Source organism: Dunckerocampus dactyliophorus, chromosome 15 (assembly GCF_027744805.1).
Source record: "Dunckerocampus dactyliophorus isolate RoL2022-P2 chromosome 15, RoL_Ddac_1.1, whole genome shotgun sequence".
Taxonomy (NCBI): Eukaryota; Metazoa; Chordata; class Actinopteri; order Syngnathiformes; family Syngnathidae; genus Dunckerocampus; species Dunckerocampus dactyliophorus.
Genome location: NC_072833.1, coordinates 16,326,461 through 16,344,192, shown reverse-complemented (window position 1 = coordinate 16,344,192; position 17,732 = coordinate 16,326,461). Strand labels below are relative to the sequence as shown.

At 44.4% G+C, this 17,732-nt stretch overlaps 1 protein-coding gene across 5 annotated transcripts; it reads right to left on the bottom strand.

The window, feature by feature from the left end:
- Positions 1-562: 562 nt before the first annotated feature.
- Positions 563-17,298, bottom strand: phka1a (phosphorylase kinase, alpha 1a (muscle)). 5 transcript variants are annotated; one of them, XM_054753310.1, is made up of 35 exons: positions 17,030-17,298; positions 16,241-16,399; positions 16,124-16,171; positions 15,869-16,037; positions 15,708-15,790; positions 15,536-15,616; positions 14,303-14,401; positions 14,074-14,220; positions 13,938-13,991; positions 13,741-13,863; positions 13,582-13,677; positions 13,402-13,509; positions 13,235-13,313; positions 13,035-13,169; positions 12,856-12,965; positions 12,634-12,778; positions 12,478-12,556; positions 10,510-10,676; positions 9,106-9,267; positions 8,940-9,034; positions 8,711-8,856; positions 8,494-8,647; positions 8,226-8,384; positions 8,029-8,158; positions 7,859-7,960; positions 7,649-7,764; positions 7,418-7,453; positions 7,170-7,205; positions 7,036-7,071; positions 3,722-3,751; positions 3,466-3,510; positions 3,176-3,337; positions 2,249-2,302; positions 1,971-2,171; positions 563-1,891 (listed from the first exon to the last, which is right to left on the bottom strand). In XM_054753310.1, exons 1-35 carry the CDS (start codon positions 17,105-17,107, stop codon positions 1,718-1,720), a joined length of 3,798 nt encoding a protein of 1,265 aa, XP_054609285.1. In that variant the 5' UTR covers positions 17,108-17,298; the 3' UTR covers positions 563-1,717. The 5 variants fall into 5 exon arrangements, with proteins under 5 accessions (XP_054609285.1, XP_054609286.1, XP_054609287.1 ...); XM_054753311.1 differs by lacking the exon at positions 3,722-3,751; XM_054753312.1 differs by lacking the exon at positions 7,418-7,453 and having other exon boundaries at positions 17,030-17,297.
- Between the last annotated feature and the right edge of the window lie 434 nt (positions 17,299-17,732).

The following is a 17,732-nucleotide window of genomic DNA, read 5'->3' as shown; positions in this document are numbered from 1 at the left end:
ATTTTTTGAATAAAATAATGGCCCATATTTCCAAAATTTATATCCCATCCATCCATACATTTTCTTCGGGCTGGGCTGGGCTTTAAGCATTAGCAAGCTACAGACCGAGCTAGCTAGTTAGCTTCCAATTTACTTATTCTAAACTTAAGAAAGGGTTTGAAACTGAGTAGAAGAGAAGGACAAAGTAAGAAGCCAAAAATGTACCATATCCACATGGAATGTGAGAACTTTTTTTTACTACGTAAGTTAAGATAGCTACAGTATATATAATGGATCATAGTCAACCACGAAGCAGGGATAATTTACTAACTAATTTTTGAAAAAACACAATAGAGTGAGGGAGCGATCTTTGAACCACGATGTAGCAAGGGACGACTGTATACAAGTACATAATTTTTTTTTTAATCGCTTAAAAGACAGTTAAAAGAGAAAACAGCCAGCATGTCAGCTTTATTAAAGAGGACAAAGCATATCATTATCATTAGCGTCAACGTATCAACTCTTTCTTGTTAACTTTTTGCCCGCGGGCCAATAAAAAAGGAGCAGTGGACATCAAATGGTAAGAAATGCTCAAATTGTCTCTTATGTTTGCCAAAATATTTCATTTTATTGCTTTTTTAGAGCTGAATCACAACAATATGCCTATATTTTACCAAATAAACAATCTCTTACAGCACCAAAGTGAGTTTAACAACTCAAAACCACAACTACACTAAACAAAAATAGAAACACAATACTTTCATTTTTGCTGTCATTTTCTATGAGCTAAACACTGAGATGTAACTTTTTCTATGAACACAAAAAGCCACACAGATGTGCATCCACAACCATCACCTCATGTTGCATTATCATAATGCAACATGAGGTGATGGTTGTGGATGAGTAGCCCATGTTGTGCCATTCATCCACAAACATCATCTCATGTTGCAGAATGATAATGCACGGCCCCGTGTTGCAAGGATCTGTACACAGTTCCTGGAAGCTGAAAACATCCCAGTACTTGCATCGCCAGCGTACTCACCGGCTTGAGTATACTCATGTTTGGGAGGCTTGAGATCATTGCATACGCTATTTGTATACACCGGATACCGACTGGTTTTCGGATAATCATGCTGTCTAATCAGCATGTTGGTATGCCACACGTGTGAGGTGGATGAATTATGAAGGCTCCCTAACACATATTAAGGCAGATTTGAGGGCGATATTTGCGAGAGATACGCTTTTGGTGTACATAAAAAAAAAGAAATCTTCTTGAGTTCAGCTCTTGAAAAATGGGAGCAAAAACAAAAGTTCTGTGTTTATATTTTTGTTGAGTATACATGAAAAAAACCCCACTGCATTCACAAGTAACCTTGATAAATACAGTATATGCATACTGTACTTCACTCAACGTCCTATAATTAATATAGTTAGATCACAATTAATTAATATCACAATAACACAAAATCATGCTCCCATCACTTCTCACACACAACCGTAAAAACTACCTTTTTAAAGATTAATTAATCATTAAAATGAAACAAATGACATAAGGATTAAACCACTCATTTACAAAATGTAAAATAAATAAAACAATAAACTAAATCAGTGTTTGACCGTCTTTCAGCGTGTGGTTTCAAGCGGTGATGTGTTAGCACCAGATGTGTGACCAAATAAGGGCGCCGGTGTATCCGTGAGAAACAGGATGCTTAACAGAAACGTAGTAAATCTCTTACACTCACTGGACGGCACATGAGCCACTGGGCAGGAAGTCCTGCACGTACGCTGCCACCGCCTTGGTGAGGTAGGTCATGCTCCCAAAGCGGCCGCTCGGGGCGCTGTCATACAGCAGCCTGCATACACCGGTGGACGGGTCGCGCTCCAGGATGTGCTCCTCTGCTCCAAGGTCCCTCTAAAGGGACAAATAAAGAGAGAGAAAGACAGAGGAAGCTGAGCGAGGATGTTGAGGAGCAGGGGGTGAGGCGTCTAACCTGGTCTTTGCAGAACATGTCGTTGGCTAGCTGCACGATCTTCTCAGCGTGGATGATGGAGCCAATGCTGGGGATGTCGACGTCAGACAGCATGGTGAGCACCAAGATAGCCTCCACCAGCAGCTGGCGGTACTCAGGCTGCGGAACGCGATTCAGCACCGTCTCCACGTGGACGGAGAACTTGATCTCTCCGGGGGTCATCTGGGGGAAGGCAGAGAGGTGGTCAAACCTTGGATCACACCCCCCCAAAAATTCACCTAATGGTAACGAGTCAAGACCTCTCTGGTGGTGGATGAAGGAAGGACGAAACCCTCGATGGACAGGCCGTGACACTGGAAGACAACATTGACAGCTTATTTAAACAAAAGAGAGAATTGATCATGAAAAGGCAGACTTTTGTGCATTATGCAAGGTTTTTTTAAATCTATATTTACGAATATATATGCATGATTAGATTAAAATTGTTTTAAATGGGTTATTATTTGATTTGAAAGATATTATATATACAATTACATTATTTAAAAATATTTTAAAATATTTTAAAAATTTAACTACATTTATAGGGATGATTATATTCAAATTGTGTGTGTTTTTTTTATTGACATATTAAAGGAAAATATCCATCCATCCATTTTCTTCAGCTTATCGGGGGTCAGGTCACGGGGACAGCAGCCTAAGACAGGAACCCAAGACTTCCCTCTCCCCAGCTCATCCCGGCAGATCCTGAGGCGTTCCCAGGCCAGTTCAGAGACAGTCCTGGGTCTTCCCCAAGGCCTCCTGCCGGTCGGACGTGCCCTAAATACGGGAGGCGTCCAGGCGACATCCTGACCAGATGCCCGAGCCACCTCGTCTGGCTCCTCTCAATGCGAAGGAGTAGAAGCTCTTACTCAAGAGTTTCCCCCGGATGACCCTACAAAAGAATCTCGTTTCGGCCACTTGTAACCGTGATCTTATCCTTTCCCAGAGCTCATGACCGTAGGTGAGGTAGGGAATATAGATTGACCGATAAATTGAGCCTTTCGGCTCAGCTCCCTCTTCACCAAAACAAACCGATACAGAGTTTGCATCACTGCAGCTGCCGTTCTGTACATATAAAATTAAAATATTAAAAATAATTTCTTTAGTCCTAAAATCAAATGTTAAATTATAAATGAATTAATGTTTGAAAGATGAGGGAACCTTTCAATGTGAGCGTGCAGACTCACTTTCTGCAGAATTTTCCAGACTTTCTGGTAGAAGCCGATGGGTACTCGGTTGAGCGAGCCATCCAGGCGCCTCCTGCGTAGCCACTGTCCATGTCTGGTGTCCTTCGCCACCGAGATGCCCTCCGGAATGTCCAGCGACTCAATGGAGGGAAGTCTGTACCTCTGAGGAGTGAAAGAAAGATGCACGAGCTGCTGAGAAGCTTGACACTCCCCTCCAAGTCATAGTTGGAAAAAAGTGTTTCCATAGCAACATACAGCTAATGAAGACACCAAAAAAAAAACAATTTTACCCCTGACTCGATGTTGTCGATGTCCAGCGAATGAGATCGGAGGCTCTGAGAGGCGACAGAGGGACAATATGCAGGAAGCAACATGAAACAAGTGGCAGATTATACTGGAGGGAAAAGGCAGCCAGAAGCGATAAAATTAAGGACGTCTGCAGAGAAATCAGGACAACGAAGGCAAACAAACAAAACTGTCTGAAGGTGATTGGAGCAAGCAGAGAGTTCATGCTGGAATTCAACGCTGATGTTGAGCTTTTATCACCTTGCGAGGGGATGTCACACTCTGCTCGGGCTAGGAGAGAAGAAACACTTTTTAGGACTGGAAAAGTCTGAATGCATCCAAGATGTCAAGCTTAAAGGAGCTGTATCCTGCTCAATTTAGGCGCTGTTAAAATGATATTGGATCCCAGTGGGGGTCTATGGTAAGTTTATTTCAGCAAAATGGTCCCTAAATCTCAAATTGTGCACAGGGCAAATCTGCGTTCTTCTCCTCTTGGTCAAAACGCTCAAATTCCACAACCTACTCTGTTGCCATTGGTCAGGGGCCGAGGGCTGGCTCCAGCCCTCCGCCACCACTCAGAGCTGCATAGAGATATGCCTCCCACAACCGTTTACATGCTAATGCTTATTAGCAAACAGTAAAGAAGAATTGGATATTGTTGAATGAATATTGGATAATCCGGCGTCAAACTGTGCTTTCTTCACAAAACAGCTGTCCGTGATGTTGCAAGCGCAGATGAGCAGTGACCATCAGGTAGGTCTTTAGCTCCCCAAAAAACAAATATCTCTTCATTGTAACTCTGCGTTACTCCGGTTTAGATACAGGTGTTCCTCGGGTTACAAACAAGTTCTGTTCCTAGATTATGATGTAAATTGAGTTTTAGAGGAAGTCAGTACTTATACGTAAATTAATTCCCAAGTCATTCACGCTGTACACAGAACACATGAAGGACATAAAATACTGTAATAAAATGATTAAAATAAATCAATTAAATGGCACATCCATCCATCCATTTTCCTCCGCTTATCCGGGTCCACGTCGCAGGGGCAGCAGTCTTAGTAGAGAAGCTCAGACTTCCCGGTCCCCGACCACCTCCTCCAACTCCACCGGGAGGACACCAAGGCATTCCCAGGCCAGCTGTGAGACATAATCCATCCAGCGTGTCCTCGGTCTTCCCCGCGGCCTTCTCCCGGCTGGGCATGCCCGAAACACCTCACCAGGGAGGCATCCGGGAGGCATACAAACTAGATGCCCGAGCCACCTAAGCTGGCTCCTCTCAATGTGAAGGAGCAGTGGCTCTACTCTGAGCTCCTCCCGGATGACCGAGCTCCTCACCCTATCTCTTAGGGTGAGTCCCGCCACCCTACGAAGAAAACTCATTTCAGCCGCTTGTATCCGCGATCTTGTTCTTTGGGTCACGACCCAAAGCTCGTGACCATAGGTGAGGGTGGGAACATACTGTAGATTGAACGGTAAATTGAGAGCTTTGCCTTCCGGCTCAGCTCTCTCTTCACCACGACGGTCCGGTACAGCGACCGCATTACTGCAGACGCTGTGCAAATCCGCCGATCGACCTCACGCTCCAACCTTCCCTCACTCGTGAACAAGACCCTGAGATGATAAATGACACAATTATTGTTAAATGAAATAATAAGCTACCTAGACTAAAATTCTTAAAATGTTAAAAGACAAATCATAACGCTTTGGGGTTCATTAGCATTTAGTAAACTTTATCCTTCATGATGGTCGCCACAGTCGCACGGCTGAGTCCTAAACAGCAGCCAATATTGGTGGATGGTTCTCTGATGTCAGAGTTTTTTTTCGATGTTCTTTTCACTTCCATGGTGATGGCTTTCCTTTTCTATGGTGAACTGCCACTTGGGAGACATTATGAAGTGCAATAACCTAATAAGCTAATAAGCGATGTTATCCTTCCTCAGTGTAGCAGCATGCACACCCTGTATTCTTCCACCACGCGCTCTGTAACTACTTCTTAAGCAAGTTTACGTACCAAAAAGATTCATTATTTTTAATTCATTTCTGGGAGCAAGTACTTAACCACAGAACATTGTAAACAGAGGATCACCTGTACACAATTCTTACGTCTGAAAAAACACTTTATTGCTGCCACTTTCAAGAAAAAGTGACGGTAACGGTAATGAGCAGCGGTCGCCAGAGTTGTCATACAAGGACTTCCTAAAGTTGTGGCGTGAGAAATTTGAAAGATGGATGACTTAAAAACACACTAATCTCATGATATGGTACTTCCACATCATGTAGAACACAGAGTACAACATTGAAACATATAAATAAGTCTGAAAAGTTGAAAGTGTAGTATATGGCAACTTTAAGAGGTCCCATATTATACTGTTCTATTTTTTCTCGGAGGCCCCAGTTAGTGTGTTGGCCAAAATCTAGCCTTGATGGTGGAATTTAGACAGTTTAAAAGTGCTTTTAGTAAGCTCTACAGGGAACATGTTGTTTTGTGTGGTTGTAGCTTTAATGCTAAAAGAGCTGTGCTCCAAGAAGCACTGCACTTTATCCACTTTTGACATACCGACTCTTAACTCTGCACTTGTTCAACGTAATAATGCCATGTATTGCGTAACACTAAGTAGGACAGCAACATCAGGCTAGTTTAGCGTATTTGCTGAAGGAAAAACTAAATGAACAAACTTATACGTCTGTTGTTCACTGGCGGGGAGTTGGCAGAGCTATATTCTAAGACGTGTAGCAAACCCTGCTTTGGCTGGTGTGTACACAGGACCATATAGCTAGGGGCGAACAAGAACGTGATGAAGGAGGTTTTTCCTTCATGACGTCATGAAAAGCTGCAACTTCAAAATCAAACATTAGAGCGCCTCATCTCAATAGTGTAACAAGCAAGTGAAGGAGATGAACAGGCTCTAGAGCAGGGGTCACCAACATTTTTTCTTGCGAGAGCTACTTTTAGAAAATAAAAATGGCCACTTGCTACTCATTTTTGTAGAAATGATTTTCATACATTATTTCAACCCAAACAAATCAAATATGCTTGTTTTACCAAAACATTCACAAAATGCTGGTATCCACAACTCACATTTTATGTTTCAGAATACATTTCTTTCTAGTGTTCTCACATTATTAACTGAAAACCTGATTGAAAAGCAGCCCTGCGGGCGCCTCATGTGGTCGTGGGGGGCTACCTGGTGCCCGTGGGCACTGTGTTGGTAACCCCTGCTCTAGGGACTCATGTCACTGTTAGAATGCCATTAAAAAGTATCTTTTGCATTATAGGGGACCTTTACGTTATATGCTACATGGACACAAGTCTTGGGACACACCTCCAGTTAATACGGTAAGTCAAGACTTTGCGCAATTGTATGCTTCCAGGTCTGCAGAGACCATTTTCTTTTCTAGCATGATTTTGTGTGTACACCTGACTGAATCAAAAATTCAGCCACACTCCAAAATCTTGTCAAATATTGTAAAAACTCTACATTTTCATCCTGCTGGAAGCATGTGTCCCAATACATGTGGATATTTACTGCACTATGACATCCAAACAAATGAGATGTCTTCGTATGAATGGTCACCTTGACTGCGTCTGTCAAAGACACTCTACGATCCGCCTGCAACAAAAACAATCTCTCATTAAACCTCATATTTTATCACAAAACATCTTCAAATTAAACCCCTGTCCTCTACTCGTTCATTAGGGGGACGTCACCTGAAAGGGGTCGGTCAAGGAGGACCTGTGCTCCACCTACAAAACAACAACATGAATGAATCATGCTGATTACAACACAAAGCTCCTCAAAACAGCCACGTTGCAAAATCACTTTCCAATTAAGAACTTATAATTACAAGTGAACTCAAACTCAGATTTACTGCATCGATACCCCCCACTCCCCCAATGCCTTCCACCGCCCCCGATTAAAGACGGTGAATTAGCACCCAATCATCAGGCATCGTCACCTTACTGGGCCCCGTCAGAGACATCCTGTGCTCCAGCTGGAAAAAAAAAGACCACAGTACTTTCATCCCAACTGTTCGGCCATTTCAGCCAATCAAATGACTGAGGAAAGTCATTTGAGGGAAAACCTTCCATTTGATGGCGTTTTTTTCCAAAAAGTCTGTGCATAGATCAATAGTTCAAAGGATGCTGCTGCTAAAATGATAATACTGATAATGAGGTTTGCTGCCTACCATCTTCATGTCGCTCTTGAGCTTGCTGATTCCGGCCCTCTCGCTCTTGGTGGCACCCACGTTGCCAAGGTGATGGATGGAGATGGCGGGACTGACGCCGGCTTCCGTGTCGCGCACTACGGACGACACAAAGAGCGAATGACTCGTGTGGTGACCACCTAGCAGCACAAGACGAGGTGGAAAAAAGTGGAATTCGATGGGTGGACAGACCGCTGCGCTGCACACCAAACTCCTTGCCGCTCAGGATGTGGTGGAGGAGGTTCTTCAGCTCCGAGGGGCTCAGACTCATCAGGCTCTCAGTGGCCTCTTCCCCTAAAGGAAAACACATTTAATTGAAAGAGCCCAACATTTTCAAAACAAAGGGTTCCTGTGGCATTTACCGGAGCAGTTCAGCGACTGGGCGAGCTCTGTGGCCATGACCTGTATGATGAGCCCGATGCGGAGCCGGAACATTTCGCTGAACAAGTCGGGCTGTGTCCTGATGCTCATCGCCAGGTACACCATGATCTCCTGAGGGGTAGGAGTCAGGATGAAAGGAGTGGTGATGGAGAGCAGGGGTGATGGATGCTGTGCTCACCTGAGTGAGTATGGCCACGCTGATGTTGTTGTCGCTGGCCTCATCAATGAGCGCCGCCAGCTGGTCTGGAGGGATGGGAGCGGTGATAGTCTTCTCTCGGGGCTCAGGAGGAAGACCCACAGTCAGGTGCTTCTGGTGGGCCAGCAAGTCAGAGCAAGCCTGGGGAGAGATCACAGCCAATCAGAGAACAACTGCTGGGTTTTTGATGCCATATCTAATAAAAGACGTTTATGACATGAGTCTAAAGTCCATTCTCTGTGTTCCCTACCGAGTCCAGCTCCTCCACCTTCTTTCTCAGTATGCCGGAGATCATTCTGATCAGACCCCAGTCCTTCAGCTCGCCTGCCTTCTCATACAAGTCAGTGAGCAGCAAACGCACTGTGGGGCCTTTGCCGTGCAGACGTGTGTCCCACTCGATGCCCCTGTTTTTGAAGTTTTTAGGACCTCATCAGTCCATCTATGACATGAAAAGGAGAGAATCTCACTTGTCTTTGAAGAGGATGTAGAGGATGTCGGCTTGATCCTGCAGACTCTGGGTGTCTTTCAGCAGCTGAGCTAGGGCATCGTATTCGATAGCTCCGCTAGCATCCCGAGGCACGCCACTTTGAGGGGTCACCGTCACCTCTGGGACCTGACATAACAGCATGAGGGATGCCAAAATGCAAGATTGCTGTTTCTCATTGGTGAACTCACAACTCACAAATAAAACCCCACCTGAGTCTCTGGTAGCGCAGAAGAGTCCGGTAGATTCAGATTGAGTGATGGCTGACGAGAACGAAACAGCTTATTGGGCAGGTACATATTGACTTCTGGAAAGACAAAAGCCTTTTTAGGATGGTGTTGGAATTCTAATCTGAATCCAGATGACAGCTCAACCTACCTTGCACGTTGAGGTCCTGGGCTTTGCTCATCAGGGTCACAATCTCTTTTGTTTTGGTGGCCACAGCCTTGAACTTCTCCAGCCCACCCGCCTGCAGTTTGGGCTTCTTGGGCGCTGCGTGGGCCAAGAGGTGGTCCAAGTACTGGGCAAGGTCATCAGCCTCTACGGGGAGAGGCATTGTTGACAACTGCATTTAGTTTGTCGCTTTTTTTTGCCCATTAACTGCCATGCAGTACAGTAACAGCCTTTCTGACATCATTCCAAGCAAAATGTTGTCGATAAAGCAATGCAATAGTCACTCTTTTAGTAGCCAATAGCAGCAAAGACATGCAAAACACTTTCTCTAGCGGTGCTCTGATCAGGGTTTTATGTGGCCAATTCCGATACCAATCAACCATGAGTGAGATTAGCCAATTGCTGCTGATATCCATGGAGTAACTGTACAATTTTCAATTTATTTATTAGTGCTACTGGCTTTGTGATCTGAAAAAAGGAACCATAAAATCGCCTTAATTGTGACAAAAACAGTTTTTAATTACTTTTCAAAAAAACCTACAACATATGACTCAAGAAACTTAGAGGATTAGATGTCTTCTTTAAAGAGACTTTCAAATGTGAGAGTACACTGTCTGGTGGAGCTGGAGCAGGGCTGGGTCTGTGAAATATTTCCTTCCAGTTAGCACATAGCAAGAGTCCAAGTGAGAGAGCAGTCGGCAGAACCCGGTGTCTTCCACCACTGAGAGAGGCTGGTCATTGAGATGAATTCAATTATTTTTCAAGTTATTTGCTCAGCCTTCTGACTGTGAAGCTCATACAGACGAGTGTTACCAAGTGCTGGCTTCCGCTTTACTGTTACTACTCCGTGAGCCTCAAAAACCCACCATACTCTTATACAATACTATTTGTTCTTCAAATGCCATATTAAATTTGTTATGTTTAAGCTTTTTAAGTGTTCCCCACACAAGATATTTTTACGTGGCATGCGTTGGAGGATGCAAATTTAGCATCACCCTCACAAATCGCATAAAAGCTCCACACGGAAGGCATGTTTGTTTGGGTTTGCCACCACACGCCTGCACAATATGAAAGAAACACTTACGTCTACCGGTTTTTGTGATCGGAATTGAAAGTATTGACGGATCACATACTTTTTCACGGAAATTAGCAGGTAATAATCGGAGCACCACTAATTTCCTCGCCAAGACCTTCCCATACAAATGACGATGTGATTAAAAGTAAGTCCTTCTGGTGCTGTCATCATGCCGGCTGAGAGAGGATGGGGTCAGGGTGGAGCTGGAGGTAATTAATCAAGTTTGGTCATTAATTCATTAAGGAGAGGGAGTAATACAGTTAAAAGAACACAGAGGCTACCCGTCATCCATCCATCCTCTGTCGTTTCCTTACCATCGTCATTGCGCAACTCATGCACGTATCCCTCGACGTCACCTGCATCATCATCACCATTATACTCCTCGTCATGGCCCATGCTGCCTGAGGCCTTACCATCCAAAAAGCTGAGGTGAGCGAAACAGGAGGTGGTCAAGAACTCCGACAGCTTCCCTGTCTGGATCCTGAACAGGGAATGTCAGTGGGAAAGCGTAATAGTAATTTTTCTCATTGTTACAATGAACTGGAATAAAACTGGAAAACACCAAGGGACTGATTGTCTATTTGGGTTTTATCTTGTGCAAGATGAAAAACAACATCTTCATCTTCTTCAACTTTCCGCTTGTCCCAGTAGGGGTTGCCACAGCGAATCACCGGTTTCCATCTTGCCCTGTCCTTTGCATCTTCCTCTGCATCCACCTGCATGTCCTCTCTAACCACATCAAGAAACCTCCTCTTTGGTCTTCCCCTTCTCCTCCTCCCTGGCAGACCATCTCCAGCATCCTTTTACCAATATAATCACACACCCTCCTTCTCACATGGTCAAACCATCTGAGTCAAGCCTCTCTGACCTTGTCTCCCAGACGTCTAAATTGGGCTGCTCGTCTGATCTGCTCGTTTCTACTGTAATCCTGTCCATCCTCGTCACTCCCGACAAAAATCTAAGCATCTTCAGCTCTGCCTCCTGTCTGTTGGTCAGAGCTGCTGTCTCCAGACCTTACATTAGATCTGGTCTCACTACAATCCTGTAAAGCCTTCCCTTCACTATTTTGTCACAAAGGATTCCTGACACTCTTCTCCACCAACTCCACACCGCCTGCACTCGCTTCACCTGTCTTCCACACTCCCGTTGCTCTGAACGGTTGACCCTAAGTATGTAAACTCCTCCACTTTCCTCACCTCTACTCCTTGCATCCTCACAGACTGTAATGGCCACACAGTTCCATAACAGTCTAGAGATGTCCTTAAGCGGACCACTATTGAATACTCGGCTGGAAGATAACTTTTGTCATGTGCAATATGAACATTTACAGGTTATCTCTCTATATTATACGTCATCGTCATCTATCTATAATGTTTATCGTATCATGGATATAATATGTTTCAAAAATGCGCTGGAGGCGTGTATTTAAGCAAGACAGGAGCTGCCCGTCTGGGGTGTGAAAAGAGTGTCGTCACACGCCAGTGTCGTATCTTGGGAGCCGGTGTTTACGCCACAGAGTCTACCTTTCAATGAACTTATTAATGAACTAACTTTTCCATTTTTTTGACTGGAATACATTTCACCCATGAAGTACTGGGACACAGGGATCGGCGCCAGGTGGATCACAAAGATGATGCGTATGTTCGTGAGTGGAACGGCGGCTTTCACTTTCACAAGTATTCTGTCTTGCTTTGACTGACCTTGATTGCTGTTCTCTCCAGCTCATTGCTCCACTCCCATAGGTTTTCTTCCACCTGCTCTCTACTCTCACTCCAGATTACAAAGTCATCTGGAAACATCTTCTCTCTCTCTCGTTTTCTGCATTCATTAGTTATTCGCAGTATTTTTTCCATCTTTCCCTCACACTATCCACACTTGTGAGCACATTCCCACTTCTGTCCTTGATCACCATAACCTGCACACTCTTCCCATCATGATCTCTCTGCCTTACCAATCTGTACAGGCCCTTTTCTCCTTCCTTACCGTCTAGACTCTCATACAACCCATCAAAGGCCTCTCCTTTGCCCTCTCATTTAGCCTTTGCTAAGATGAGAAAGAACATACCGGGACTGAGAATAGGCAACTATACAATTCCACGTGATTGTCATCAGGGCTAAAACCCAAAAGAAGACTGCAATCACAAGGGTTATGGACATACTGACCCTTCCCTCCATCATCCACACAGATAAGGTTATGTGGTTAACTTTAACATTGTGAATCGTGAAAATTTGGATTACCAAAAATAAGTATAATTGTTTGCTAATTTGTCAATGTAAACCCACCTTGCTCCTCCATAGTAGCCATCTTGTAGCTTGTTCAGCGTTGCCAGCACAGCAGGGTCCAGGTTTGTGTGGTCTTCAGCTAAAGACAAAGGACAATGCTAAGAACAGCATGGCGCTGCATGATCAAAGTGTGAGTGACCATCTCAGTATACTGACTAAGCATCGTCTGAGAGATGGGGAACGTGACAGTGGGCCTTCCCGTCATCCTCCATCTGGACGACAGGTAGGAAATTTCTGTTCTCAGCATCTCCACTATCATTTTATTGTCTAAGGCCAGGTAGAACTGCTGGTGGTCCAGGAACTGTAGAACGATGGGATGGCTCATTACTTAATTTCTCCTTGAACAACACAACAATGACTGTTGATGACATAACACACCTGAGGCGTGAATGAGAAGATTGTGTTCCTAATGATGTAGAACTTGGAGGTTCCCAACACGCCGATCCTCCTGTAGGGCCGTCCCGTCAGACCGAGCCTTGGGTTCCGACCTGGAGAAGCAACAATGTCCAGTTGTTCTGTCTTCATACTCTTTCAAGATGTTTTTTCGGGCAGGTTACCGAGTCGGGCGTAGATGTGGCTGAGCACCCTTGAGGGCTGTACATGGATGGGGTGAATGTCGGCCACTGTTTCCACGTCGATGCCGTTCTTCGACAGCAGCTCTTTGATCTCCTCTGTCTCAGCCAGAATGGACACTGCGAGGATGGGATGTTATGTCACAATATTTGGCCTATCAACTTCCTCCACGTCATGTGCTCACCTTGCACCACCACATCTGGCTTGGGGATGGTGGAGAAGCGGCGGTTCAGAGGGTCGATCTCTCCAGGGGCGAGAAAACCCTGGGGAAAAAAAACATCACTTTAAAAGTAATAAATGGTGTCCAAACTGAGATCACGGTCAAATTAAATAATATAAAGTGACCATCACCTCAGACAGAAGCTTTCCTAGGATGTAGAGAGACTGTCCCCACTTCAGGGGACACTTTCCCATCGGAATCCTCTCCACTGTGTGAGGATTCATGTACTCCTCCTGGACCTATTTGGAAACTTGTTGAAATAATTAAGACTGTAGAAAAATTATTTGATCAAATTTGGTTTCAAGAGTGACCTTATCTGGTGGGACACTGTAGAGCTCAGGTAGCAGTCGTATTCCATCCTTCTGCTTGATCAGAATGCCCTCCAGAGCCTCTTGATACTCTTGCACCTGCAAGGATGACCACCAGGATTGCAGGTGTAAATGCAGGCTGACCGATTTACGAATTTTTACCTGCTCGGGGCTGTTGATGAAAATTCCATCTAGGATGAGGTAGGTCCAGAAGAGGGGCCACTCGCACTCAATGTTCTCAAACAACTTCAGCTCAGCTGACTCGTAATACAAACGATTGGGATCCTGAAGGGGACAAAAAAATAAGCGGCATTAATGTCATCAGATTCCAACCTGGCTTTCCCTTTGACGTCACTGACCTCTTTGGGAGTTTTGTGTCCATCTCGGAGGAACCTGCAGCAGCCATAGCGACCCTAAAGAGAGACACTGACGATTATGCAAAGTTCCACAGGACTCCTGCTTAAAACCACACCTGATACAGTAGACTGTGGGCACCTGCAGCTTGGAGATGATCTCCTCCTTGGTCATGTTGACGATATTCATGTCCTCTACTGCAAACGCGGGGTAGGAGATTATGGCAAGGACACCGGCATCCACCTCTTTGGAAATGGATGCTCTGGGGAGCATGGACGTCAGGATGGACTGATGAAGAAATTGGAGGAAGAAAACAAAGGACGCAAGGTAAGTTGACACGTATAAATGTGTGGATTTGATCGCAGGCTACCTGGCAGTGCTGGATGTCGTCAGCCAGAGCGTGGACCACTGATCCCGGTCCACCTTTGGCTCCAAAGAGGTTGAGGTCATCTAGCGCCTCCAGAGCTGCCTAGATGTTAAAATGTAAGGAGATTTTTGCATAGTGTCACCTGTTTCAGTCGACACATAACACATAAGGAGCCATCAAGCAACTAACTAATCAAGTCCCAGTCTACCAAGTCCTTATTATTAATAAAAAGTGCCCACTTAAGTCGATGTCAACATACTGTACATGGTCAACCACTTTTGCCGACATCAGGTTCATTTCTATGAAAAATTGGTCCGTTTATGCCGACATGTGTTGTAGCATTGTTAACGTCATCGCTCAGCAGCTCGAAACGACAGCAACATAACTACGGTATAGTTACACAGTATTAAAAGGTGCACACAATTACTTCCTGCTCAGTGCAACGTAAGCTTGAAAATGAAAACATGGTAGTATTAACCTGGATTCGAACACAGCGGTTAGCAAATGCACCAGTTTAATTATTTTTACAAAAGCGTCATCATCATTGGAGTCAAGACACAAAAGACAGCAAAAATACCACAGAAGCAGTTCGATAACAACATAAAATATTATATTGAAACAGGAAAACAAAAATAAAAATATGCACAAATGGAGGAAAAAATGTCAAACAGCAGTAGGTTAAAAAAAAATCCTTTGTTACCCAAGAATTCCTTACATCTCTGCCTCATGTAAATGTGCAAGCAATGGCTAGTTTCGATTTCAAACATGTCGACAACCGCTTATGTCAGTGTCAGTCGGCCAGCCCGAGTGGCGTTGACATCAACGACTTCCACTGTCTACTACTTTTTGCACTATATTTTGCTCCATAAATAACTGTACTGTTACCGCAACTGTTTTAGAAGTAATTGCATTCCACTGTGAAGCCTGATTCCCAATGTCTTAATTTAGCCACTTGTAAGACACGGGGAACCCGATCCCTCCTGATAGCCACAAGGCAAAGGACAGCGCTCGCAGTGACCTCCACTCTGTTATATAAGGTTGTACTTGGCAGGGAAATAAGCTAGCAAGTCCTTCCTTGAGTTTGACTCCTGAGTGCAGGTCATTTAAAAGGCATCCTAAAGGTCAATGAAGCTACTGGACACCTTTAATCCAGATTTGAACATGAGAAGCAGTTCTGACTCTCAGGAAGGGAAAGTCTCTCCTCTCTGACTTATTTCTAACCACACAGTTGTTTACCTTGGCAGTGCCTATGGAGCTGGCGTTTATTTCAGTGATTCCCTGGTTGGTTTTGTCCCCTCTTTCCCACATCCCATAATCCTGTGAGCAGTCACAGAGGGATGGACACAGTTAGTGGGACACTCTCTGAGTGTGTCTTGAAATATAAAAACACACAAAACTTGCCACTTACTGCCACTTTGTAAGCCGCCTCGATGTAGAACATTAGGTTTTGCACAACGTCCACTTCGTCCTGGGTGTAGACGATATGAAGACCTAACACACACACACACACACGCAGTATAGTCATCACATTATTCCAAAATGGAAGACAAAAACACCAGGAATACGTACCAGACGCCGTCATCTGGGCGAGGAAGAGCAGGAATAGCGAGGTGGCATCCACTTGCAGGTGACCCCACTGGTCGTCGCCGACCACTGTGCTGCAGGTCCTGGTGTTGTACTTGGCGTGGAGCGAGTCGGACGTGCTGCGACTATACTTGAACTTCTCCACTTTATCCAGCTGTGGGATGACATAAGATGTGGTTTTAGCTTTCATCAAGACCTCTTCTTGCACATCAAAATGGTAAAAAAAACTAGCCAACCTACCTGCCTCATTATGCACTGCAGAATTCCTCTCATTAACTTCACTACACTCTGCAAATAGGCTTGAATATGGTTATTTATCCATAGAAAGAACACATTCTCAAACATAAACACACGTACTTGCTCCAGTTCGTAGGCTTTCGCTTTGTCTTCGTCCCTGTCAGCGTTCTTCCTGTAGGCTAGGCTGAGGGCCCACACAGACAAGACGCTGTAAACATTGTCTCGGACCCAAGCATCCGGCTGGTCGCTGCTGCCCGGTAGAAGGCCTGTGACCGGATCCTGTGAAGACATGTGTAATCAAATCTAAGGACAAAAAGACTTCTCCTGTACAAAACAAGCTAAATGTTACATTTCTCTTTTCCATTCAAGTGGAAAAATAGTGCCCTCTAATTTAGTTTCTTCCATGAGTCCTGTTCCTTTGCTTCAATGACAATTTTTTACACATTGTTCCACCTGTGCTTGTGAAGGCTACCACTGCTTCTGCGTCTGGGATCCAAACCAACCACCTAATGTCACACTTGTTGATATCTGCATTGTTTTATCACTGCATGAAAAGGGGCTGGAGGTTTTGTACTTCTACTAAGCTGGAGTTTGCTGTCAGAATGTTAATTCGTGTGGACAAAACCTGGCTGCTCCTTCAGTATTTACTTATTTTTTCAATCCAAATGCAAATACTTGTGAAGCGCTCTTCTCATATGACGGGAATTCCATTATAGCCCATGATGAATGGCAAGGTTCGCCTTTTAAACACAAGAGAGCAAAGAAAGATGAAAACTATTTCCTTGAGTAACACAAAAGCCTTGCGTAATATCTGTTTACTTCACTTTCAGCAGATATTGCAGCAGAAGTAAGAGTAAAGTGGTTATTTGAGTTTATTATTATGTGATACTACAATAATTTAACACTCACTTGGTGCTTCAGGATAGTTTGCTGCACTATGCGGGCATAGTTGTCCAATTTCACGCCCGAGTTGCTCCTGCTTCTCATGGTGACAAACTTTGTGGGAGGCACGCTCGTAAACAGTAAATCAACTTGTTAATTTCCCCGGTGCAAAGTCATTTCTTCCCTCTAAAGTTGCCAAAAAGAAAGAAAACTTCACGGAGCAGTACAGCAGACTACGTGATAAACAGTAAATACTGTATAATCTAGCAACAGGAAGCCGGGGAAAATCGGATGTGCACAGCTACCTTCAAAATAAAAGCGCGTTCACGCATTCATATGATGTTGACAATCATGGTTGTTAAAAGCACACTGTAACATTTAACAATGATACACATGGTGCATTTTGATTGACACATGCATTTACAAAAATTATATTCTGGTACAAACAAAACCGTCACATTTCAAGGGGTAACGTCAACTAAAACTGTCGGAAATTGTCTAAAAAGTGTTGTAACTGGGGCGAGAAGCGGCAATACAGGCTACACCCTGACTGTGACTGTGAAGGTAGTGGCCACACAAGTTGCAAATGAATGACAAAGTACTAGCTTTCGTCGAGACACTCGCCTCTTGAGGAGAGAGAAAGACTACAAGAACTCCCATAATGCCCATAGTCACGTTTGGTCCGTCTCTAAAAACATACCACTTAGGAACGTGGGATTATTTATTGTGC